Here is a 26,881-nt window from a genome sequence, read left to right as displayed (position 1 = left end):
CCCAGGTCCCACTTCGCTCTCACACGTCTCGCCAAGAGCCACGAGCTGGGGCCTGCCCAGTCGTTGGGTGAACAGACCCACAACGAGCCCACAGAGCCCAGTGGGGATGGTCACATACACTGTGAGCAACAGGCTGAGCCAGAGAGTGATTTGGGCTACTGGAAACACACTTTGCTGAGGTCTGTGGATTTTTGCATTTTCTGGTTTAAGCCCTAGTTGCCTGGATTTTCTCATAAACACCTTGCAACTGCTTTTTTCTTAGATGAGTAGGAATTAGAATGTGCTTCATAAATTAACACAGCACATTTCTTTCCCTGAGCCTGCCACCCTGCTTGCAAGGCAAGTCTGAGACCCTTGCTTTAAAATAACTGCTTAATTCAAACATTTAGACCCGTTCACATGATGTGAGAAGGTCTTAAAACCTATTTATTTTTCCTCTTATTATTTTTTCTGACTATTGTACTATAACAGGATTAGAAAAGTTTTAATAGACTGATATTAAATCTTCCCTGCAAAATTGTAACTTTAATACCCTCTAGGACTATTAGACATTTATTCATTATTTCTCATTACTGAAAAATCAGTTTGAGAGAGCCCCTAGGGTCTTCCCCAAGTAAGGATAAGATCCTATTAGTCGTACAAATCATACTCAAGTAAGTAATTCTTACCCAGGAGACAAAACTCCCAGGGAATTAAACACAGATTTAGTAGCCGAAGGAAGGGAAGGAACGGGGACTAGAAACTGTTAACACTGCTCACTGATGTTTTCCTTCGCATCCAGAGACCAGCTGGCAGCTCTGAGACACTTGGCTCTCCCACACCATCATCATCCTCACCTGTAAACCGCTTAATTTGCATCGTATTTCTGGATTTCAGAATGCTGAGGCACATTTAGATTGTTTGACTATGAACAAATTAGCAGTAAATCTGCTGCACCTAAACAAAGCAGAGAGAGAGAAAAAGAGAGGGAGCACTCACTTCTTCACGATATTCTGGCTGCTTTGTACAAACATCTTCCCTGTACAATCATCCCTGCAAATGTGAGTGAGGAAGCTGTGATCCCGCCACGCCTCAGCTGGTCTGGTGCTGCTCTGTCTTGGTGCTGAGCAAATTAAAGGTGAGAAAGATGAAAAGCATCATTTTTCTCACCTCCTAATAAAGTTCCAACAAAGTTGTGTTTACTCAAATAATACAGGGGGGAAAAGAAATAGACTCAGTTAGGCAAACAATGCTTTTCCCCTGTAAATCACAGGGGAAGTGTCGGCCTCAGTGCTGTGTCACCTTGGGAGCGTGCGAGGGTCACACTGGAGGGGCACTCATATCCGGACCCGTGGAGCAGGGAATGAGGTAGGAGAGATAAATTATTGCCTTTTTCTTTTCAGTTCTCCAGGTGCTTGCAAGTACCCACTGCTTCCTATCTCAGCTGTCACACAAGCAACAAACATCTCTCTAACCCCTGAGTTTAATTACCCTGAAGCCAGAGCTGTCCCAGCTCAGGCCAAACCTGAACAACCCTGAAAAATCTGTGAGAAATGCTGAAAATACCTGCCTGGGTGGAAGGGCAGAACCCACTGGGAGATGCTGTGTGCAGGATCTGCTGCACCCCTCTGGTAACTCAGGTGTGTTGGTGTTTAGTGAAGCAGAGTGGCGCTGGCTTCTCAGGTCGCTCGTGTTGCTGATTACTCCAATGTCATTTAAAATCCATCCATACAGTGCCCCCCATCAGGTTTTTGGTGAAGTTTGACTATCAGCTACCTCACACACATGAGGTGACATGACACACTACCTGTTTCTGACGTGTCCCACATGACTGACGTGCTCCCTGAGGAGCAATCAAAACCATCCATGCAGTCATGAGATTTTCAGCTGGTTCCTGTTACAGCTCTGACTTAACATTTGTCCTTCTCCTCTTTAGTGGGTGTCCTTGCATGCATCAAATGAGAAAATTAATTCTGAAATAGAAAACTTCTTTTTAATATTTGCTCTCTTTCTCTCCCCTCTGAATGTATTTCCACCTTTAAGCACATTCTCCTGAACTTATGATTTATTATCTGGACCTGTTTCCCAATCTAAGGGCAAATACTTCCTCTGCTAATGACATCTTGTTAAAGTTTGCAAACATAACATCTCCTCAGCCTTCAAAGCTCCTTCCATCCATCCATGAGCTTACTTCAGTCGTCTTCTCAGGCAGAAAGTATCCCTGTTTGATCTAATGAGGATTTTTGCCACAGAAGTCCATCTCATGATGTGAAACAGAACAGTTTCTGCGCTCTGCCTTTCCCCCAAAGTGCTGCTCACTCACTCACTGCTCCACTCATGAGTTAGCAGAGCCCAAGCAGTACTTGAGTCCCTTCTCACAAGTCTTACCTGGGATATTCTCCTTCCTTGGATGTAATTCTGATTTCTTCTGGTTTACGCCTGCCCATACAGTCAGTGCCACCAAAACACAGAGCTCACCAGCACTCAGTATCACACCAGGTGCTCATGATCAACATAAACATTTGTCTCATGGCCCATCTACATGTTCTCACATGAAACTTATATTCCAAACATGTATTCCTTGATCTATAACTAGCTGGGCTTATCTTCCCTGATGCTGGGGCATTCCCAGCAGTACGTGCAGTATGCTGCAAGGACTTGCAAACTTGTTTTCTTGTATAGAAGAGGCAGCTCTTCCCTCCTTCAGTCCAGCCTTCTCCTCTGCATTTTATAATCAAACTGAAAAAGAAAGCAAACCCCCCCCCCCCATTACTTTACCACGAGTGGCCGAGCTGCTAGCCCAGAGCAGTCTATCTCCTTCCAGGTTACCAACCTCAGCCCCTTCGAGTGCTGGGAAGGAGAAACGCGCAGCTTCCATGAGGCTGCCCCTAATGCAGAAAACGTGCGCGTTCCGCGGGGGCGAATGGAAACCCGCCCGCCTTCCCCGGAGTGGCCATCGCTACAAATTAGCAAAGCTGCCTCCAGCGAAAGTGAGCCAGGCACTGAGAAGATAAATACCCACTTAGAGCAGCAAAATAAAACCAGCCCCAGGAAGATGCGAGACCCCGAAGGGGGACTGAAGCAGCCCCTTGCAAACAGTGAAGTAATGGGCTTACAGTTTTATTATTCGTATAAAGTTCAGTGACTTCAAAACGAACGCGAAGCCAAGCAAGACTTGTTATCCCACTAAAAATCTGTGCTGTAACTGAAGCCAGTGCCCAGATGTTCCGTGGTAAAATCCACTGCCTTGCTGCATAAAAGCACCGCACACCCTGACGTACAGTCCTGGCTTGCCTTTATCCAAACCTACTTAGATTCTGGATTGTTTTTCTAGCAATCCTTTCAACTGCCATGGGAAGCATAAAAGGTGGTCGCCTACAAAACTTTTTGGTACCAGCTTAAAATGTAACCATTTGCAGAAATAAATCAGGATTTCTTTTTAATAAACTGTTTATCGCCAGCCTCTTGAGGCATAAATCATAGAAGAAAAAGCAGGGTCTGAGTTTAATAAACATCTCATCTTTTTATATATATTAAGGCAGAAGACCCTGGCACACTTGAGAGTGAAACATCCGGCAAACAGCCTCCATCCAGCCCTGCTGAGGGCATGGGATGGAGCAGAAGGCCACTGAATGGATGGAGCTTTCAGGAAAGGGTTTTTTCCCTTCCTTTTTAAGGGGATATCTAAGGTAGGCAAGCCTTCCTACCAGGAGGACAAAGGAGACTTAAAGACGCCCTTTCTGCCCCTGCACGCAGTTCTGGTCTGTGAGCCGAGTTGCTTTGGGGCAGCCTGGGCTCTTGGAGCCCTGAAGGATGCTCAGGCTCCAGCGAACGGGTGGTGCTGCACCCGGGGCCACGGCACCGACCCTGCCCACAGCGCTGCATCCCCGCCCTGGCAGGCAGGAGAAGGATGCGGGGAAAGCCCCGCAGATGGGCCGGGAGCTCCGAACGGCAGAGGAACACCGGCTCTGGTGGGAAGGCAGCGCAGGCGTGACGTGATTTTGAACAGCTTGCTTGACAGTTTGCACCAGATTGTATTTATAAACATCAGGGAAACCTCAGAGCTTTTCCTCCGCGTTTCCGACGCGCTCACCCACAACGACACAAGGCGCGCGGGGCGATCCTACGCACCTCTGCTTCGCCTCGGTGACAAACTTCTCACAATTAAATCAAGGGGCCCATAGTCACCACAGTCATCTCGGTGCGATCAGCAGCCTACACAGCGCTCAAAAATTCCTCCCGTCTGACCACCAAACCCCGGCCTACCCCGGGGCGTGAGGTGACCTGCTGGCCCATGACGCCAGGGGCACTTCACACACGTGTGCCAGGTGTGGCTGGCACCAGGGAGCTGCTGTCAGAGCCCGGCATGTCCCCCCTCAGGAGCAGGACATGCGTATTTTGTCACTTCACTGCTAGGGCTGCAATGATACTCTGCAGTGCCCACCCTCTACAGCACAGAAATCCACAGGGTTTCTCTCCAGGGATACACGGAGACAAGGAGAGTGGGATGCACCCACAGTCCTCATCATGGAAACGTGACAAGGAATTTTGCAGATATATTATAAAGCTCTTTCAAAATTAAGAAGGCCTCGTTGTCTGCTGACACAAGAAGCCCACGAGGAACAGGCATCACTTTGCTCACAAAAGGGTCAAACACAGCCACAAGGACCCTGGATACATCCTCATGGTACCCACATGTGATGCACTACTAACACATCTCACCACATTCCTAATGGCCAAACTACAAGGCAAAAATCCCTCAGTGTTTCAAAAAGTCCTCTCCTGCTTCAAATAGCAGCAAGTTTTAAATTCTAGGCATTGCTCTGAGTACTTCAGAGAGTTGTAGTGGCACTAGAAAGCTGCCCTGGGCAGCTCTCCTGCAGGTACGTGTTTTGCTATGAGGTAGGAGAGCGCGGCCGCGAGGATGAGGCATTCCTGACAAGAAGCAATCCAAAATGCCATTCCTAAAATAGCTCAGATTCAGCGATTTTCAAAGTAGGCTGAGCACAAACACCAAGTTTTTCCCCCTGCTCCCTCACGGCACTGCCAAGAGTGCTGACGATGTCTAACACCCAAGCACTGCTTTTATGGAAACCAGGTTATGGCCAAGCCAGCAGTGCCTGGCCAGGGTCACCGATGCCATAAATCACTCGCTGCCAACCGCCCAGGGAGGAATTCACCCTCACATCACTCTCGCCCCTTCCACTTCTACAGACACAACTCCACTGCCTCGACCAAGAGTGAAATGGGTGCATCGAGGCTGGGAGTCCATCCTCAGTGCCGGATGCGGCTGTCAAGCAGCCTGACTGCGGGATGCTCCGGTGGAGACATTGCCACGCTTGTACCTCTGAACGTCTCCCGCTATCTCTCTATGGCTGCTCACAGCCAGCTGGGACAGGGAGGTCCGGGAATTTACGGCAGGGACCTCTGCTCCCCTCTGCGCTCGCCTCCTGCAGTCGAGCGACTGGAACAGCGATACTGTTTAATTGTTCTAATTAACATTGTAACTAGATGCTAACCAGCTCCGTTGGTGGGGAGAGGAAATCCAAGGCAAGCGAAAGCTCCACGACCCGCTGTCTGAAACCAGCCTTGCAGGGGCTGCCTGGTCCACATCGGTGTCCGCCGGGATGATCTCCAGAGCAGCCCCGGGCAGCATGGCACAGACAGGATCACGCTCATGCCTGGCACCACGCTAACCCGGTCCGGGCAACCAGGGCGTGCTTAACGCTCAAGCGCTAAATTCATGCAGCACCAACACGCTCAGAGAATCGCAGCTTTTCAAAAATCTGCGCTAGCCTTTAACTGCAAAGGTTTAAACACATAAAAGTTCTATCTGCAAGTGATTAAACAACGCTTTGTAGCCATTGTCTCTGAGCTGTCGAAATAAAAACAGATCCAAGGCTGTGCGTAGCAAACCTTAGCACTTACATCCCACCGTAGAGTTTTCAGTCTGCTTTCTTTTGGCAGGCACTTTTTTCTTTTCCCCGAGAACAACGTATGATGCTGGCGAAGCCGAAGCCGCTGCCCGCCTGTCACACACCCGTTCCGCGGCAGCGCCGGAGGACGAGCCGGGCTTCCCGGCGGCCGCACGGGCTCCGGGGCACCGGCCACCGCGGGCTGCAAGAGGGCAAAAACGGGGAGGAAAAACCGAACCTCGAAGGCGAGGGAGGGACGCGAGAGAGCGCCGAGGCTTCTCCCGTCAGCATCCCGCAGAAGCCGCGGCGGAGCGGTGCCGGGACGCGGGGGCAGGGACGGAGCCGGGGTGGCCGCGGCCCCAGCCCCGCTCCGACCGAAGGTCCCGCAGCCGGGTCGGGCACCGTGCCCCCCGCCCGCCCCGGGGCAATGGGAGGGGGCTGCGCGGGCGGCCCCGCTCCCCGTGCCTTACCTTGGGTCGTCCGGTCCCGTCCCGTGCCGTGCTGTCCCTCCCGCGGAGGGGGAGGCTTGAGTTGTTTTTTTAGGGGGACGGGTGTTGACCTAGCCCCCCGCTCCGGCCAAGACGGGCTGCAGCGGGGACTGTGTCACGCACGTCCCTTCGCGCTTTATAGCCCCTTCCCTTCCCCACCCCTCCCCGCGGGGAAGGCGAAAAAAAAAAAAAAGAAGAAAAAAAAAGAAAGAGGAAAAACAATAAAAAGCTGGGGAAAGAAGCCGGGAGCCCCCCGGGCACTCGCCGCCGCCCGGGGCGAGGGCACGGCTCCGGCTTCGCCTCTCGGGAGGAGCCGCGGGGCTGCCGAGAGCCGGCAAAAGTTTGGCGGAGGGGGCGCGGAGCGGCGGCGCCCGGCGCGTCTCGCTGCTGCCGCTGCTGCCGCCGGGGCGGGCGGGAGGGCAGGGGGTGCCCCGCGGGCGCGGCCGCCCCGCCCCGCTCCACCGCTCCGCCACCGCGGGGGCGGGCCCGGGGGGAGCCCGCGGCACCGCGGGGAGCCCGGCCCGGCCCGGCCCGGCCCGCCGCCCCCGGCAGAACCGCGCAGGGGCAGCGCCGCGCCGCCCGGCTTTGTGCCGCGCTGCCAGAGCCTACTCAACATCCATCTTGGAGGGTTGGATCCTGCCCGAAAGCAAAGCCGGGACGGGGGAAATGCGGGGGGCCCGGGGGACGCGGCGCTCCCGCTCCTCTCTCTCTCTCAGGCAGACGCCGCTTGAATCGGTCGGGGCTGCGGGAACGCTGCGGAACATCCCAACAGCGATGGAGGCGGGAGAGACCGTCAAGGATGCGCGAGAAATAGGATTTATTAAACCCTCCTGCAACTGAGCAAACGGGTCTCGAAGGTGCATGTTCGACCTCTCGCCTTTTCCCTCATCACGTTTTGGTCAAAGGCAGCTTTCAGGTTTGGGGACCGAGGGACAATTTTCTTACTATTACCTGAGAGCTGCAGTGAAAAGACAAAAACTATCCCTTGCCATTTAAAAACAAACCTATCTCTTTTTGTTTCCTTTCCAGCACACTGGCCATAAAAACATCAAGTGCTACATAAGCATTAAACAAGTTATTACTGATAGCAGCTGATAGGTAACTCCCAGAAGCCAATTAATTCCTGTCCTATTATTTCAACAGATTGGGGGAGCAGAAATTAAATAAAACCCTTTTTTTTCCCCCCCTCTACTTGCAAGACAGCTGAGCAAATCTGATAGCAAAGCCTCAATGGAGGGATGCAAACTGTCATATTCTGTAGGGTGACATGTAGGGCGACAAACAGCTCCACTTTGCAAAGACACAACCCCCAGAAGAACTCATGCCTTCAGGGAAGCTTAGCTGTCCAGAACTCTGCTAATTGCCATTACTTACTGCCACTTACCTCCCACTCTGTCAACTCTCACAGCAGCAGGGTCCAGCCGGCCAGCATTCTGCCCAAGGGTCTGCTCAGAAATACAAATTCACCAAAAGAAACCCAGGATTAAGAAAAAGAGCCCCGTGGGAGCCCCTATCCAGTTAGCCCTTCTGTTTTCATGCCCCCATTTTTACGTATTTAACAACTCTATTCATCATTTTCATATAGGTTTAAGGGCAGGAGTTTAGGGAAGGGAGAGAGACACAAGTTTAGGATTAATTTATGCATGTTTAAGGAGAACCAAAAAATACCTGGTATTTGCAGACAGCACCTCGAGTTCTCCCTTCCTAGAGGATTGTTTGCTTCCAGCTGCAACACCTCAATAAAAAAAAAAATCTCAGCAAACTACATGCGCTCCTCTTCCGATGCAGGAGACAAAGATTCAATCATCCAAAAATGGGAGAAGCTGACAAAATGAGAAAGCCAAAATTAGCGAAGAAAACCTGGTACATTCTGACGAGCTTCCCCCAAGCCTTCGGAGTGTGCAAAAGCCAGCAGGGAGGGATGTGCTCAGGTGAAGGCAGCAGCTACCCCCGGGTGCAATTCATGGCACAACAGGGTTTTGTAGAGCCTGCAAAAATGGCTGGCTCGGGTTTGAGGTCATTAGAGGTAAAATATTGCTACCCAGCCCAAGAGCTCTAAGAGACCGTGCACCTCACACACAGGCAAACCGATTATTTTGAAGCCAAGGACAGTTTTAGTGCTATTGTTCTTAGGGGGTATCACTGTCTGTGATTCCAGGGGAAGCAATGTGACATCCCTGGGATATTATTTGCAGGGGTGTGCGCACACCGGCTCCTCTGCACAGATAACTCTTGTTTTGGATGCCTGCAGTTCCACCTCTATCACCACTGTAAATCTCCGTCATGATTTAAAGCCCAGCACAGAGCGAGACGTTCAGCCAGAGGCACAGCTAAAGCACTTCCACAACAAGATTCGCCTCCCCCAAAATTTATAAGGTACCAAAACATTCAATGCAGATACAGGAAGCAGATTTGGGATTTAGATGCTGGAAACTGCGGGAATGTCTGGAAGGTGCTGGGGCAGCCTCCTAAATGGAAACAAAACCATGAAAGCCAAACACGGAAAATTCTCCCGTGTAGGTGATTCCTTTGAAATCCATTAAATAGTAGCTGGGATAGTCCCAGCTGCTATCCCAGCTCTCAGAAAATTGGCATTGAAATACTCCCTCCTGGAGCCAGAGATGATTCACAATCATCTACAGGAGCAGGTCCCAGGCATGGTCACGTACAGCACCCAGGGCAAGAAGTCCTCAAGTTTAAAAATGCTGTTCCTTTGTCTTTGGGGCAAAACTGAGAAACCTAAGGGGCAGAAGAGCAGCAAACCTCAAAAATATTTCTCTCTGGGCACTCACCTCCTCCTCCCACCCTGCCTGAGGCTTCCAGGGAACTGAGTAACCAAATCATTTATCCACATGCGGTCTCAACCTCTGTCTGTAGTCGTGGATTGCTTCCTTGGGGGCTGAAACAGCTTTGATTCCAGTGAGCAAATAAATATCCCAAATTTTGAACATCTCTAATTGGATCCCAAGGAGGGCTGCCAACTGTGTGGTTAAAAACTGCACTCCTCCCAGTTCCCCCACACTGGGAGGCCCCGCTAGAGCGGATAGATAGGTGCTACCAGGAAACAAGATGCGTGTTCTCTACGATGGAGAAAAAGAGCAGGAAATGTTTAATAAGCTACCCAGTGAAAAAAAACACTGAATAATAAATCTTTCCGAAACAAAAATGGAAACGGGCAATTGGATATTCTAGGAGGGGAAGAAGGATAATTCATCATATAAATAATTCATTGCAAGTTTCAGCAGCCAGCACTGCCATGCATTTGGTATGGAAGACAGATGACACTTTGAGTGCTTGCGTGTGTGCTTAATTTTGTGCATATAAAATTTTTTTGCCCCATTATATGTTTTCATTGTGATGCAGGTCTGAAGATCTGTTATCAGTAGCCCATCAATTAGCATTTGTTACTAGGGAGAGGGCATTGCTATTTCTTAACATCATAAACTGAGGTGCTAAACCAGCTTTACGGATCAATGCTGCATGATAACCCAGGCTGTGATGGGTTTTAGTTATGCAGCATCACACAGAGCTCACTCTCCCAGAAGAGGGATGGGCAGGACAGCAGGGGCCTCCAGAGGCATCTAGGAAGCATCTGGCTTGGGAACTGCTACTGCCTTCCCCGGAGGAGCCACACAAGAGTGCCCAGGTGTAACCCGAGCAGCGACAGCGCCCAGGAAGGGCTAAAACCAAATGAAGATCATGCTCCTACTTCCAGCAGGAATACTGATGTTTCCTACAGGTTTCATCTGAGGAAAAGGGTTTTTTTTCTGCCCTTCAGGAAGCAGCTGGGTGCTGCTTGAAGCTGTGACAAAGGTGACAGCCCTGTGGGGCCGGGCAGAGCAGCACCTTCCGCTGTGTGCTGCTGCTCCATGAGCACAGCCAGGCAGGGAGCACCGTGCCCAGCACCCATGGCTGGCTCCCTGCTAGCCCCAGCCCTGGCTTCTTTTCCTAACAAGAGGCATTTTCCTCCCCTCTCCTGAGGGAAATCAAAAGCACGTGCAGTGGTTGGCGCATCGCTCGGGACCAGACCCAGTGTTCGTGCTGCGTCCCCTGGGAAGTGCTGGCTGGAGAAGGACAAAACGAGGCACCCCAACAGCACAGCCCCGTTAATGCAACACCACAACATCTCCAGGCTTCACCCAGATGCACTGCAAGTTCATGCATTGCCACTGACCCCACAAAATTACCCATTTGGGCTGCCCTCAACTCATTACTTCCACGTTTTATCCAATTATGTTTTATTTATTAAGCTACTCTTTAAACTCTCCTGGCGTTGACTGTTTTACACCTTCAGCGCATTTTTTTTTTAATCCTACTGTTTTATGAACTGATTAACAAGACTTACTGCTTCAACAGCACAAAAATGCAATACAAATCTAAAATATGGTCCAACTGAATCAAGAATCCAGCACTGGCTTTTCCTTATCACCATTGGAAAACACCTGCTGTTAGACACCACTGCAGCACTAGTTTCATTTTCCCAAATCCAATATAATATTATAAAACCAGTTTGAAGATGAACAGCTTCACTCTAAAATCCCAAATACAAATGTGAAAAGTAATGACAAGCAGAGCTTTCACGCTCCAAGCATTATTTTTTAATCATAACTTCATTCTACTGAGAAAGAAAAACTATGCTACTTTGCATAACTGAAATAATCTAATCTACATCCAGATAAGATTGTTAACAAACCATTGATTTAATCTCAAGTGCCCAACAGACCCTGTGAACTCTGATGCCGTATATCTCTTCTTTTAATTAAAACAAATGAATTTAATAAAGATGACTGGTATGGTAATTAGACATATTATGAAGTATAGGCTACTTTGATCAAGAACATGCACCCTTTAATTCTTGTGTGAAGGTGTTCCCACAGACACGGCCCAGACCCGAGTTCTTGTTATACTCCTGTCTTCAAAGAATAATTGCGTCAGACATGTCAATGCAAAGTGTTGATTTAAGTCACTATTTTCCCACCACAACTTATACACTCACACAATGAAGCAACAAGAATCAGCTGTTCAAAAATGGCACATGACATGAAATGCTAATAATTTTTTAATTTTTTTGCATTTAATGCTTCATGTGCCCTTACCTTCAGCTCTGCACCCATGTGGGCAAAGAGGACATTCTGCTGCTCATAAATCCCCAGTGCAAGCACAGTAGTTGCAATTTTTAGGGCCAATTTGAGGACTCCATGAGTGGTTGTCTGTGAAATGCAAAAGACTGCGAAACCTAGAAGACTTAAATGGGTTTGAAGAACTGATTTTGGGTTTATGTGATGGCAACTGGATTTACAAGAAGGATTTACCTTTACTCAAGACTGACAAGGGAAATCTGTAATGTCCTAATTTCTTCCAGGCCCCTGAGAAATCCATGGCATCAACTTCCTCTACTTTTTCTTCCTCCCTCCAAGTGAGGACCAGCCTTTGATACCCTCAGCTCTCATTTCAAGACCAAGACTTCTTCCATTCTGGTTAACCAGTGGCACCCAGGATTCCCAGGAAGTCAGATTGTGCAATTTAGTGAATAGGCAGAAAGCACAAAGAAAGAAAGACAAAGGGGAAATGATCACTCATTGACCAGTGATAACATTACTGGGAGAACCTGAAACACAGCAGAGCTAGTATCTGATTCTCTGTCATTACTGACAGGGAGCAATAAGAGAACAAACCTTTCTCCTCCGGGGAGCCCCAGGTTCCAACTTTGTCCATTTTCAAGGTCTGCACTACAGGCTGGAACAACACAAAGAGAGGTTAAATTAAGCATGGTGCCACATCTGGCTGCTGCAGAACTACAGCCAGCACTCAGAGCACACATCCAGCTCTGTTAAAGAACATATGCTCCTTTTTTTCCTACCCAAGTGCATCCAGCAGCACTCAGCAATTAGCAGGGATGTTTTGTGTGCTGGCATTCACATGCACACAGCGGAGGAGAGCTCCGGGCAGTGAGAGAGTGGAATGGCCAGCTACAGAAAGGTTCTTCTAAAGGCATTACTGAAGGCAAGCTCATCCTGTATGATTTAGAATAAAAGCTCATCTCACTGGTTTTTGTCTCAGCAAGCAAGAAATCCCATAGCATGAGGCAGGAGGCTCAGCTTCATGCTGGCTGCAATTAAAGCCTCTTAAATATGGACATATTTTTTGGTTGGCTGGTGGAGCTTAAAATAAATCTGTCAGCCAGTCTAACTTGGCTTCACCTTATCCCCAGGATGCCCCCAGCGCCACCAGGATGGGTGGCAGGGACAGAGGCATGCTGCAAGGGTTTGTCTATCTCATCAGGAGGTGAAATGAGTGGCATCCATTTGCTGTGTTTTCCATGCAGAATGTGACTTGTGGCCACCTCAGGCTGTGGGTGAAGCAGTGGCAGAACTCCACCGGTGCCTGCACCACCCATGTCGAAGATAAGCACCATGTCCTCAAAGCCAGAATGTTTACACTGCTCCCTGATGTATTGCTGGACCAGTTGGATGACACAAATAACAAATGGGCTTCTAAAAATGTGTTTCTGAAAAGCTTTTGAAGCACAAGGCCGAGAGGTGACGTGCGCACCAAAATTAGCGTGGCCACGATGTGTGGCTGGACCTCTGAATTTGTGGATTACACCTTTGCAGACTCAGACGTGCTTAATTCTGCTTTCTTTGCCACACTCCAAAGTTTTATTAGCTGTCTTGTAGCTAACTAAATTTAAGGCTGAATACCTTTCCTTTCCACTCCTCAAACGTTTGGGTTTTTTTCCTTTTAAACCACTAAGGAAGCTTTCCACTGCTTTGATTTCATATAGATTTAGTAACTAAGGGGTGGAGTTATTATAATTAAATATGAGAAGCACACTAAGGGACAGATACATTTGAGGGGATGAGTGTTAAAACAGTTCTGCAAAATAAGACAGCGACAACAAAATTAAAACATCAGTGAAAGCCCCAAGTACTTATAGCTGCAAAAAACATTTCCTTTTTCCACATCGTTAGCCCTGAACGTTTCCTGTTACAAGCAAGAGCTTGGGAAGCCAGGCTTGCTCAACTCGCCCCTGTTACTGAAACAATCCAATAAAAAACAGGTCTATGTCCTATTTTTCCAGCTCTTCGCTGGAGCTTGATCCCTCAGACACGAGCTCCATCTGGTGGGCTTTCCTAAAAAGTCGGAGCATCCATCCAGCCCTCCCTGGGGCCAAATACACGTGCCTCGGCATGGGAATTCCAGCCACAATCTGCTTCAGGGGATCCATTTTGGTCCTCGGGGTGAAACCCAGAGGTACAAACAGTTGCAAGGAGAGCTCAGAGGACCGACCATCCAGCATCAGCCCTTTGAAATTAAAGATTCTTCAGCCTCCTGAAGAAAGCGCACAACACTCTCTGAGGGTCCTGTTTGGCCACAGCCCCCTGTGCTGAAGGGCAAAACCTCCCATTGCCAAAAACATGCTTTGGTTAGCCAGTGGCATTTCAGATGGCACTGGGTGACTGTTTTTAGGTGGCAAAGTGAGCCAGGGGTGACACATGGCAAGCAGGGACAGCAGCCCCAATCCCTCAGCACCAGCTCCAGCAACTGCACAGAGCTTCATCGATGGGAGACAGCACAGCTCAGGAAGGACAAAATTCCCAAGTTTGTACTCCAGGATGTTATCAGAGTTTTAAATCCTCTCTTATAAAACTTGGTGTCCTGTGAAAGACATTTTGCTGTGTCTAAGTAGGACATCTCTTCCAAAGATCTATAATTGCTTCCCGTCTCAAGTGAAGAGATGATAAAGCCCAATGCAGCAGATTACAAGTTAATTGTAATAAATTGCATTGGCCAGGAAAGCAAAATTTAAAAACACACAAGATTGAAATGATAGAGAACACAATTATGCAAAGCTTCAAGCCCAACATCTTATGTAACTGCAGGAATTTGCCTGTGCCTCAAGAACACGGTGTGTGGGAAACGCAACCGGTTTGCCTTCGGAAGCGCTCGCTCCCAGTCGGAGCCTCCCCAAAGTGGGCAGGGGAGCAGGATTCACAAGGATACAACCTCAGATGTGCATGTGGAGGCAACAAGACCCACTGGTGTGTCTGTTTTTTCATAGCATTCATATGTTGTGAGGAGCAAAAGGCACAACAGAGACGCTTCTATTGATTTGTCGTTCCCCGGTAGCTGAGCACATCCGAGCTATTCAAAGGAAGTTGTTTGCCAGTCTGGAAAAGCTGCTTGTTAGAAGGTGGGCAATTAGCAGAAAAAAAATGCCAGAAGAAGCTGAGTGTCTGTGTGGTCCCGAGGAAAGCCCATGGGAGAGCTTGCTTCAAGACATCAAGAAATCTGTACAGAAGAGCTGACTATGAAAGGGCCAAGGAGGAATTGATGTGATACATCGAATTAATTTTTCCTGTCATTTTTACAACTCCAGCTGGAGGAACACAGGGAATAAATTGAATCAGAGAGCATGGAAAGAGCACCCCTGAAGTAAGGCTGGAAATGCTTTGGTGGTGTTACTATTCCAAGTGGAATTGTTTGCTTAAAGATAATTATTTTCCTCAGCACCAGCTTTAAGGTTTTTTTGTACAAGCCAATGAAATATTTTTTTCAGCCCCAGTTTGTTCTCCCATTTCTCCACACAGAACTGGCATTTATTGTCTGTAAACGCCCCCACAATCTGTTACATCTACCCCAAGGGCAAGCCCCAGAAAATAAGGCCATCCCCTACCTGTCAATATCCCCAGTGCTGCTGAGAAAATGGGTCTTCCAGGGTTCCTAAGATTTGCCAGGGTTAGCTCAGCAAGGAGAAAAGGAAAGGCAACAGCATTTTACAACCAGGCAAAAGCCAAATAGGAAACACACAGCTTAGAAGCCACCGATTTTCGCCATCACCATCTTTGAAAGCAGGGTAAGATACAGTACATTTGTTTCCAAATGGCATTATACTCCTGTTAAAGAAGAAAGATGGAGCACTAAAGAGAGAGATGACTTGGCACCAGGTGTTTCCTTAATATACCTCATTTTTCCAGAGAAGGTAGAGTGGTTCCTCTGTTTAACCATCAAGATGATGATGATGATGACCATGTCCAAAAATATCCCATTGCCTAATCAAGGGATGACCAGCATCAAAGCACTTCAGCCTGGCATCAGAGATGACATTGCAATGTATCGATGGGATCAGCTGCCAGCTCATTTATCATGCACTAATTCATAACGTTCTCCTGCTTTATTGACAGCTCTGAAGATTTCCTCTGCATTGGCCTGGATCCCGGTTGCAAATGTCCCATAATTTATGTCCTCATTCCCTCTAGAGCCACTGAAGATCCTGCCCAGTGCAAAGTCACAGGTGCAGCTGTTTGAAGAACGTTAAGACCTCCAAGGCAGAGGCGAGTCTGTACACCAGAGTAGTGAGTATATTTTGACACCCTTATCCAGCCGAAGTTCCCACTGCTGAAAATGGCCAGGTTGGATCTCATCTGAACATGCCCTGATTTTTACTTACACACAAACATGCACATGGTGTCACTGACACCTGGTCAGTGTGCAACACACATCCCACATTTATGTGTTATATGGCCTGCCTCTGCCCCTCAGAAAAACCTCACCAGCCTGCACCCTGCAGAGGCAGGAATGGAGATCAAACAGGCCTGGCTCACTGAAGCTAGGTCTCCTGGGGACAGGTCCCACCTGGCTGAGGTCCTGTTTGCATTCTCTGGTGTCCACCAAGCCCAGAGAACACGCTGAGATTTCCTTGAGCTAAAAGGTTCTCCTATCTTCCACCTGCCCATCTTTAGGAAGCCAACACCCTTGGAACCTGCTGGCTTTGTACCAAATTTCACATTTCATAGGTGATGCAAAGTCACTGGGAAGGCCTGACAGACACATGGCACAGCACCATAAACACTGCTCTGTAGGAAACCCAGCAAAAAGCATGGACCTGCTCCACCTGGGTCCCTTCCCCAGAGCTCCTAAAAATGTTCTGCTCCCTGTAACAAAGAGTTTGTGCCTGGCAGAAGGAAACCAGCTCTGAAGTGAGGAAATGGCCCAGAGAGCCTTTGGGGAAGCCAGTTCTTGTGCTGTATTTTTTCTCTACAAAAAGAGAAGTGTTTACATTGACAGGAATGGTTTTTCAGGCCTATCTAAAACAATGTCATTTTGGACAAAACCTTACTCTCAGCTGTGAGCACAGCTCTGCTGGGGAGGCACTGACCTTCTCCATCCTGGTAAAACTCCACATGCTGCTGGGTGGAGAAGGCTGAGCAGAGGAAAGCTGTCCATGCCCATTCCCATTCCAGAGATGCACCAGGAGCCTTTCCACATCCTGCAGGCAGGGAGGACATGGTGGTTTAGCTCCAGAGGCTCCTTATCACCAAAGGAAAAACAGAAGCAGAGCAACAACGCAGTTTTGTGAGCAGGAGAGACTGCTTTGGAGCCCAATTAAACTCTTCCAGTAAACTGGGAGTAGTCCTATAAAAGAGTAAATAAAACCTAATGGAAACAACTTCTCCCTCAGCAGAGGATAAACATAAAACCTGCACTGAGAAAGCGAGCAGGGTGGCAGGGAGTGATCCAACAACTACCACAGGCAAAGCTGCTCAGCCTGGGAAGACTTGAAAAATTATACCCTGGTGAAGCTTGAACTCCAGGCTGAAAGAGAAATCATTTTCTCTCACTACAGCACTCTCCCCTGGGGACACCGATTCTTGTTATGTGGCCAGGTTAAAAGTTTTAGCAACCTTGCTAAACCTCCAGGAGATTTCTCTCCTAGAGGGAAGAGCACGTGTAGGGATATATTTAGCTCTTACACTCAAACCTTCATAAGTGAACACTTGTTTTCTCTGTATGTAATAGAAATGGAAACATGCAAGTATACACAGGAGCACAGACTGTGCACAAACATCATCACCTGAACATACAGGCCCTGGACCACCTGGAAGAGCCTGAGTTTTCCACACACGTTTTTCTTACAGAACAAGGAAAATCCAAGCAGTTTAGCAAAGCCAGACTCTGTCTGGGCTCTGCAGAGCCCTCCCTCTGGGGACTTCAGAGGCACAATGTCTGCACAATTTCAGGGGCTAATATGCCAAAGCTTAAAGTAGCCTGAAGAATTTAATGGGGATTTAGATGCCTGCAACTGAAATGTAGTATTTTTGAGAACAGTTGCCAGAGATGAATGACATCTGCCCAGGAGTCATGAGACATCCTGCCAGTGTCACACCCTCCCAGCACACACAAATCGAGGTGCAATGTCTACATCCTTTTCTTCTCAGAAGGAGCAAGGCTGACAGTTGCCATAAGATGAAGCTGTTCCAAAACAAAATGAAACACTGCTTATAAACAGTAGTGGTGTTTACATACAGAAACTAAACAAATTTGGGCAGAATAGGCTGAATGAATGTGAGCAAACAAGGAACTCGTAAGGGATATTCCTTCCTTATTAATATCCTCCCCCTCCCTGATACTACTCGGGTTTTTTGTTTGCATTTCCCACATTTCTTATCTGTGCTTTCAGATACAGAAAGCCACACAGCATGCCATAGCTTCAATGTTTGCATACAAAGTGAAAATACCTATTAATAAGAATTCAATTATTTGGAAAAAAGTTCCTGCCAGCACAGCACCACCTCGCTAAGTTCTTCTCCAAAGGAAATTTTACTTTCTACAAACCTTGACTCAAAAAAAAAATAATAAAAAAAAAATAGATGGTCTGCTGTGACTCCAAAGTAAAGGACTGCAAAGAAATGAGCATGAAAAGCAGACCATGTCACAAGCATCTGTGGAACAGCAGGAAGTTATGGCCATCTTATGACAGTAGCACTAAGACTCCACATGGGAATGCTATTAAATTAACAGCACATTGAGATTAATTGCCTTTATTTTTTTCCTGGGGATGTATTTTCTCTTTTTTTTTCAGTTGCCCAACAGGTATCTTGTAATGCAGTGGGTTTGATTTGGTGGGGAGGTTTTCTGGTTTTGCAGACCTTTCTGAGCTCTTTCCAAGTCCTGTGTTATTAACTTATCACCCAAGAATAGAAAAGCAGCTCCAGTGCTCTGACCCAACCACACCCAAATCCTCAGGGAAGTCAGATGTCTCTTCAGAAGTCATGGGCAGTGAGATAACATCACACACACGCTTTGAATTTTAATTATCACTATTAAGGATTAGGAACAATCCCTGTGAGCAACAATTTTGCTGGCATTACTAAGCCAGACTCAAGCCTGCTTTTAGTTAACTGTAATGCAATATTCATGCCTCAGACCTGATTTTAGCGAGTTCCCTTCCATTCTGGAGCAAGTACATCACTGGAGGCTTCAAGTTCCCTCTTTGGCTTCCCTACCCTCACTACATTCTTGACCACAGGGGAATTTTAACAGGGAATAAACTAATCCCTCTCTTGCTACTGCCAACATAAGAGACTACTGTTATTCCAGTTCAGAAGAGATCAGCTTTTCTCCTGTTAAGCTTTTCTTTCCTAAACGAAAGCTGGAAATATGGGGAGATTGACTGCCCCTCCAAAGCTGCTTTAGTGTCTGAACAGGTCATTTACCCAAAGAAATTTCTTTGAAATATCCTGGTGTTGATGAACGTGTTTTTCTGGTATCATTGCTAATCCCCTCCTTTCCATGACCAGGATTGTTTCTCCTGACATTATTTCCACAGATTCCATGCTGGGGCACGATTATGAAAGACAGGCTGCAAATCTGGCACCGAGGAGAAAGAGGGAAAAGGAATAGGAACTGCAAAAAGACCAGCTCTCATTTTAACCTGTGGAAAAGTGCAGTTTTTCCTAACTTGTAGCATAGGGAAATAATCTGGCTGGTGCTTTGTGCCTAACCTTAAGTGAGAGTTTTAAGTGACAGCTATATGTAATAAAAGGGAGAGCTGGTTTGGTGAATAACTTGCAAAGAATCTGTGCATGTGCCAGCCCTGCAGGGTAATGCCGTTGTCTTAAACGGATTAACATGGGATTAACATGACCAACAGCTGACACACAGGATGCCTGAGCACAGGAAGGCACAACACGAAAACTTCCTCCAAGAAAATTAAAACATCTCTCTCTCTTCTCCCAGCTAAACCAAGCAACTAAATGAAGGGAACCAGGCAGATGACACAAAGGCCAACAAAGGACCTTTACCATTTGCCAGAGCTGTCACTTCTCTCTCAAGCAGGTCATACGCTACAAACATTAGCAGCACACATCCTGCTTTCACTCCACAAGACTTCCCTTCTCCAAATCCTCTCCCTCGGCCGTGAGAAGAGCCTTGGACCTCCCCTTGGGCTGATATCTCCCATTAGACCAAAGGTGCAATCCAAGTCTCACTGTTGTGAGGTCTCAACTCCTGCACTGACCAACAGACCATGAGGAAGCCACCAGGTCCCCTCCCTGGCTGCCCCAGCAGCTCACCACTGCCAGCCCATGGCCAGCGTGGGCCTTGGGCTCTCACAAAAGCAGCCCTTGGACAGGAAGCACCTGGGTGTTGCCCTTTTATAGGGCAGGTGGAAGCAGGGCTGTTGCTTGCTCTAAGTGAAAACACAGCATTAACCAGCATCCTGGCTCCTGGGGGGAAAGTGTTTTATTAATCAGGAAAATGTTTTCCACCCTGTGGTGTCTTGCAGACCTTTAAACTTGCATCTGCACAAAGCAAGAGAAATTCTTCTGTCATTCTCACAACAGTTAAAATACAGAGACCATTTTTAGACTTCAGTTTTTGTTTTTTTTTTTTAATAAGAAAGAGAAGTTTAACCTGATTAGAATTACCCTCTCAGCTCAGCACACAGTGATATGGGCAAGACAGAATTTCCAGGGTACATTCCCTATCCATTAAAGTGGGAAGCTTAGATTGCTTGACCAAAAGGCATGGTCATACACCACCTGCTTTTTCTCATTCTATTCCAGACCACTGAAAGAGAAGGAGGGATGAAGATCAGGAATGCTGGGTACCCCATAATCCTGATTACCCTGAAACTGCCGTGGAGCAGTGATTGGTAGGAGGCTGGGAGGATGACGTGAAGATAATGAAGTGCAAGTCTTTGGGTGTGAGGAGCCAGAGCCAAAGGGTACAGAGCATTATTTCACCCCACAGCGTTCACCATGCATTTCTAGTTCTGTTTATACAATTCATTCCATCCGAGAAACAAACATTTTCATGGATGGTGCGTTCTTGCTATAATTCATGAGACTACGGAATAAAACAAAACTTCTTCCCCACAAGAGGAAAAAAATTTAAAAAGAAAGTGGCAAAAATTCCCCAAAGACCCGAAGTTTTTAAGGGAGAACTGGGAGTGTTGATATCCAGTTTTGGCACAGCTCAATGAAGGAAAAAATATCCCTGTTAAGAACACTATGGTTGATTTTAACTAAAACAACTCACCCCCTCGGAGCTGTCTGGGTCACTGCAGAAAGCATTTCCTTTGGGGGTGTTTGAGCCTGACAACACTAATTCAGACAGATGACAGCACCTGCACTAGGGGAACATACATCATTCCAAGAAAAATCAAGCGGAAAAGCAACTTCCAGGCATTTTATGTGCAATTTAAAAGATACAAATTCTCTATCATACAACACCAGGAATACCCCACGCTTGGCGTGATTAGGATTTGCGTGAGCCAAAGTTTACAGTCTTGTGCCCGAGCCTGACAAACATTAAAGGCCTGTGACTATAAAGACAGCCCGGCAAACATCCATTTTCTCCCTGTGAATAGCTCGCGTTCAATCGTCCTTCAGGGCCGGCTAATGCTGTCAGATAATGAGTTAAGCACCACAAATGGATGGCGCAAACCTCGGCGGATGGCCGGGGAGAGCAGCGGCGGTGAATGGAGCCCCCACACCGAGCGCACAGAGCGCGTCTGTTCGGGGATTCCCGGCGGCTTTGAGCGCGGGGTGCTCTGCCCGCAGAGCTGGTCACCTGCTGGGAGCTCCCATTCAACGAGGTTACATTCTAATTGGATTTTCCGAAGGCAGCGCATTAGCATTTTCCATGATCTCACCCTTATTAGCCAAATCGCTAATCAGGAGGAGCGCGGCTGTGTTGTGCGCGGGTTACATTATCGGCTGCCGCAGTGTCTGCAAGCCAGCTCCGAACTGACGCAGAGATAAAAACTCCCCTCTCTCCGGCAGAGACTCGGCAGTCTATTGTGGAGCTAAGGTTACAGTCAAACTCCCATTTTCAATAGTTCACCAAAAAACAACTTCTCTCCAGAGGCTGCCTTGCCCAGCGCTTTGCTCCTGCTCTTCCCGAGTCCGCGCTACAAGTTAGGAATGTCAGTTCTTTCATTCCTGTTGGCAGAAGCAGCGCTGCTCTACAGGGTAAAAGCAGAAGAATCCTTTCCCATGGACTGCTCCCCACCGAGTCCAGAATCAACTGCTGGACATGCTTAATCCTGTAAGGATATTATTTCTATGCACAGGCCTTTGTATATTGAAAGGAAAGGAAATACCTGTTCTATAAGCAGAAATGACACATGCAGGCAGTTCTGTAGCTGATGACTGTCTTTGCACAGCCCAAAAAACTGTTAGTTTCACAACTTAAATCCACCTGAAGTACTCCTGAGCTACCAGGAAAGCAGGCAGGGCATCTCAAGTCCTTGCAAAATTCTGTTTCTTCTTTCAGGTGGGGTCCCAGCAGGTTTGGATACCTGGTTCTCAACAGCAGCCTTCTTAAAAGCCTGAAAGGAAGAGACAATCTAGCACATAGATTATCAAGTAATGCTCGCTGGACAGCGATCCACCAAAATTTTCCAAAAAAAATAATTGTCTAAATACAATTCCACTTAAAAAGTCAGGTTTTATTCTTGGTTAGAGGTTACATGATGAAGTTTGGATTCACTACAAGAATAATTTGCAAATATAAGGCCATATTCACTGAGAAGTTAAACCCATTCCATATTTCTACTAAAATTATTGCTATAGAAATAAGTACACATGGAAAAAAAACCCCTGTGATTATGTTTTATATGTAATTGTAGAGCCAGAACAAAAGGAGATGTGACCTGGACTCAAAAATAGGAAGTGGGCACCTTTTATCTGGCCTGGCATTGGTGGTACCCTGATTACAATAACACAAAGGGGCTTAAACAGTGAAGCAGATTTCCCTTTTACCAACCAAGGAAAGACAAAATTCAAAGTGATATATCAACAAATCATTCCCTGGAATCAAATAAAAACCCTCATAACTCCCAAATAACAACAGCAACAACAACAAAAACAAAAACATCACATCACTATTGGGCTTATAAGATCTTGAATTCAAACCAGATGTGACAGAATCCCCAACAAGAAGTGCATCTCTTCTCATCAGGCTTTTAAAAAGATTCTCACAAGGCAGCACAAACAGCATCTTCAGAACAAAGGGCAGTAAGGCTTCCCAGCAGAGTTTAACTGGATCCTGAGGATCACCAGCCTGTATGAGCTGCTTTTCTATTGTCCTTGCAGGGATTTTACCAGACATAAATCACATGCACTGAAGAGACAAAGGGCAAAAAAACCCAAACCCCAGAAGAAAACAGAGTAACGAAGTTGCAAGAGTTCCTTGCAGCCTTTGGTTTACACTTCTCCAGGCCGGAGGCTGTCAGCGATGGGCTCCCTTCTCCAGGGAGGAATCTACAAAAGCAAAATCAATGGCAATTATTGTGACATTGAGAAATACACTCACTCAGGAGTAATTTCACTCTATTTTGTAACACTTTCACACACACACCCTCCAAAGCCAACACTGTGCTTCATTACAAGACTGTAATCAAATCAATAAAAGGGACAATAGGAGTGAAGAAGCAAAAGAGACCAGGGATATCAGAGTGCTCCAAGAGTCTCTGTCTCAACTTTAATCCTGAGGGTTGATACAGAGCAAACAGGAGGGTCTAATGGCTTTAAATCCCCCTGTAAAATCTTTCCAGACTTCTAAAAAGATCAGATGACATTCAGCAGTGCTCTGAGGTGCACACTGGCATTAGGTGCAACCAAGAGAGCAGCTAAATCTGACAGAATAATTAGGTGGTAGTACCCGTGGCTGAGCAGGTGTCAGTGGTCCAAAAATGTGTCTGACTGCAAGTGGTTCAAGATAGGAAAATAAAACAAAATTGAAGAAAGGAAATACGCCATTGCTGGTGCAACACATACTTCCTGAAGCTTCAAAAGGTTTTGGAAATGCTCTAACACATCTCTAGTAGCATAAGCACAAGTGCACTCAGTATTTCACTTAAAGAGAAACATTGGGAATGATGAATCCTGATCTGTTGGCTCATTGAAGTAAAATGATCAAATCTTGCAGCTGTTTAAATCACATATCCTGTTCCTCTTCCCATGAGGCTTTTCTGCCTGGTACTCTGAAGAACTGCAACATATTCTGGGATCTTCAGCTCAAGCTGACTTTTAAAAGCACTTTAACTTCACATGTTCTGGAGTTAGGAACCAGGAGTGTGCTAATGGCCTTTTTGCAGCAGCAGAAATCAAGTTGCATCAGTAAAAATGCTGAAAATAATCACATTTTCATTCCCGATGGGGATGGCAAGCTGCTAATTAAATCTGTCTTGACTACTTGGAAGCACTGATAATTTCTCATGTAATGTATGCACTGAGGACAGGCTAATACCAAAAATGTTAAGGGTCTGGGATTTTTTCCAGGAAAATTAAGATGTCTATTAATTGACTTATTTTTTGTCTGGCTTCTACTGAACGCCTCCACAAATCAATTTTTTCAGTTTTTCATATTTTCCTCCCTCTCCTTACAGATGTCATTATTTTCAGTTGCAAACCCCACACTTCTCCCTCCTCTTCTTCCAATTAGCTGTAATTATAACAACATTAGCAGCAAATTAGGTGCCTTGAGGGCAAAAATCTGGGAAGCAGCAGAGTGTGTGTGGAAAGGAAGAGGAGATGAGATTATAATGGAAGTAAAGGGGCACATCCACATGCTCATCTGGGCACCCTTAGGGCTTTGCAGGTTGAGCTCTGCTGTGCCAAGCAGAGGAGGTGACCAGCTGCTCCCACAAGCCTCCAGAGCTACCCCTGGACAGGGAAGCAAAACGCTCCACACTTAGGCTTCTCCCTGTACCTGGTATCACTGGATCCAACATAAAACCATCCAGCTCAGGCTGGAAAAACCCACTGGTTCTATCTGAAGTTCTGAAAGGCTAACTGGGGTCCTTAAATGCATTTACTGGCAATGTTTCTGCCAAGGAAAGAAATGCAGCAGGATTAACTGTGGAAGTGAAAAAGGCAAGATGTGCCAGCAGTTGCAGCATGCAAAAGGGTTCTTGCTCCGAGTAGGTTTTTAAGCAATAAACCTTTTTTCCAGAGAATTTTGCATTAAAAATCTGGGTCCAGGGAAAATCTCCAAGATCAAGCTGTTTTTTGCAACTGTCTTTTCAATTTTGCACAGTTGGAAAAGGAAGTCAGTCATCACGGCTTGCCAAATAAAGTGACATTAAGTACATTTGCTGGAAATCTTTCTGCCTTGGTCCTTAAAAAAAATTATTAAAAAGAAAAAACAACAAAAAACCAACCAAACACAAATCAACCACAAAAAACCAAACACAGTCACATAACCAAAACCAAAAATGTCAGGAACTGACATCAGGAGTGTGACAGAGCACAGAGAAACTTAGGAGCTAAAGTTGCTCCTAAGGCAGCACTGCTGGTCCAACAAGGCTGGGAGAATTTAAGCACAATTTAGGACCTAAGATTTCCTGCACAGCAAGGTACCTGGGAAGGGACCAGTCCAGAGGTGGAAAAGAAGAGTTATTGTCTTGGAAATACATTGCCACTACAGTAAGGAAAAATCTCATCATGTTCCTTAATCTCTGTCTTGTACCACCTGCATTTCCACTTTGCTTCTCCTTCTTTATTGTGACCTTAAAGGAAACACCTTTGCTTTTTTGGAAGACCAGCTGAATGCTGCTATGAGTTATCTGAGGTTCTAAGCAGTTTTTTGAGGGTTGGGGTTTTTATTTCCTCTCATTTTGCCCACCCTATTCTCCTCATACTTTCCTGTTTTCTGATGAATTTATTGCTAGTTTATTAGAAAGGGCTCAAATCCAGAAGTGCCAGAACCAAACCATCACAAACCAAGAGGGCTGAGTGCTGGACATAACATTGTATAAGTGATCCTCTGCCAACTACAAGACCACATCTCTGGGCAAAATAACAGTCTGAAGAGCAAACTTCAGAAAATAGCATCAAATAGTATTAATCAAATTTCTGTAGCAAAGGGTTGGGTTTTTATTTAAATTTAAAAAAAAAAATCTTCAGAGATCATCCTATATTTATAGATGCTGGCAAAAAAACAAAGTGTTTCTTTAACAAAATAGAAGGATAGAATGGGCTTAACAAAGGCAGCAGTCCTTTGAAGACAGCCTCCTCTTACATGGCAGCAGCTAAGGAAAGTGGTGCCAGTCAGAAGAAAAGTACAGATATGGTTACAGGAAAAGCAGAAAACATGAGATTGCAGCTGGTTACAGAAGGACCTGCAGAACCCAAGTCAAATGCCAAAGGACCTGGGTGCAAACAAGAGAGGGAGGGAAATGCAATGAAAGTGTATCTATTCAAAACTACAGATAAAAAATAGCAAGTCCTGCTTAGTGACATACACCTTTCAAGTCCCAATCCCATAATGAGACCCACAGATTTCAGATAGCTCTAAACAAGGCTTTTCAATGGAATATTATCAAAAATGTCAGCTTCCCGATTCATTTCACTTGTGTTCAGCCCTGAAGTTATAACCTGTGACCTGTGTTTCATAATTACTACTTAAGAAAAAAAAGCACAGAATCAAAGGGAAATTTAAGGGAAATGTAAAGGTTTTCCCTAGAAACAATCTACTGAAATCTCATTCCTAAAGGAAACTGTTTCATGCCTAGAAGTTGCTGCACAGCTGATTTGTTTCCTATAATGAAGACCTAGCTCAGCAGAGAGAAGATTTATTGGTCCATTTATAATCTACTGAGAAAATGAAGGATGAGAACTGAGAATCAGGAATTCTGCTGCACATACTGGCTCATTTAGACCAACCAGGGTAATTAGCACTAGTACAAAATGGAGCAATGAAATAGGAATGTCAAGAATTCTTGCTCATCACATATTCTTGGAGCTTCTATCTTGGAAACTTTTCTGAAAATACTTACAGGCAGATTTAATATAGACAACTATACATAAAGCCAGGCTAGTGACTGGATATTTTGGGAGTGGAAGTTTGATTTCTGTGTGATCAATGGATAAATTAGCAAAAATAATCTGTTTTAGCAGCCAGGATAAAAAGAATAATAGCCCAGAAGGTGTTAAAGCAGACATCTTACACAGCACTGTGATGGGGCTATTAAGAAATCCTCTTTAAAGTGACTGGAGCAAAAAGGGAAAGTATCCAAATATCCTAATCCCTGTCGTGTTGAGGAGGAGGTGTTTGGATATTGTGGGCAAGGAACATTAATAAAAATTTGGAGCACAGATTTTTCAAGAAGTTTTCTTCAGGGAGAGAGAAGTCAAGTCACACAGTCAAGCAGGGTAGAAGAAGAATTCTCTCTTCAGATCCCCCAAGTGCACTGCCCTGGACCACAGC

The 26,881-nt window shown here is 46.3% G+C and overlaps 1 protein-coding gene across 1 annotated transcript in view; it reads right to left on the bottom strand.

Annotated features, from left to right (window-relative positions):
* Positions 1-22,900: 22,900 nt before the first annotated feature.
* TNIP3 (TNFAIP3 interacting protein 3) overlaps positions 22,901-26,881 on the bottom strand; it is a 35,354-nt gene continuing 31,373 nt past the window's right edge. Inside the window, exon 13 of the mRNA XM_062493676.1 lies at positions 22,901-22,932. Within this exon, the coding sequence (XP_062349660.1) occupies positions 22,901-22,932 (32 nt within the window). The remainder of the gene's footprint in view (positions 22,933-26,881) is intronic.

The sequence above is a fragment of the Cinclus cinclus genome, chromosome 5 (genome assembly GCF_963662255.1).
Source record: "Cinclus cinclus chromosome 5, bCinCin1.1, whole genome shotgun sequence".
NCBI classification, from domain to species: Eukaryota; Metazoa; Chordata; class Aves; order Passeriformes; family Cinclidae; genus Cinclus; species Cinclus cinclus.
This window is presented reverse-complemented; position numbering and strand designations above follow the sequence as displayed.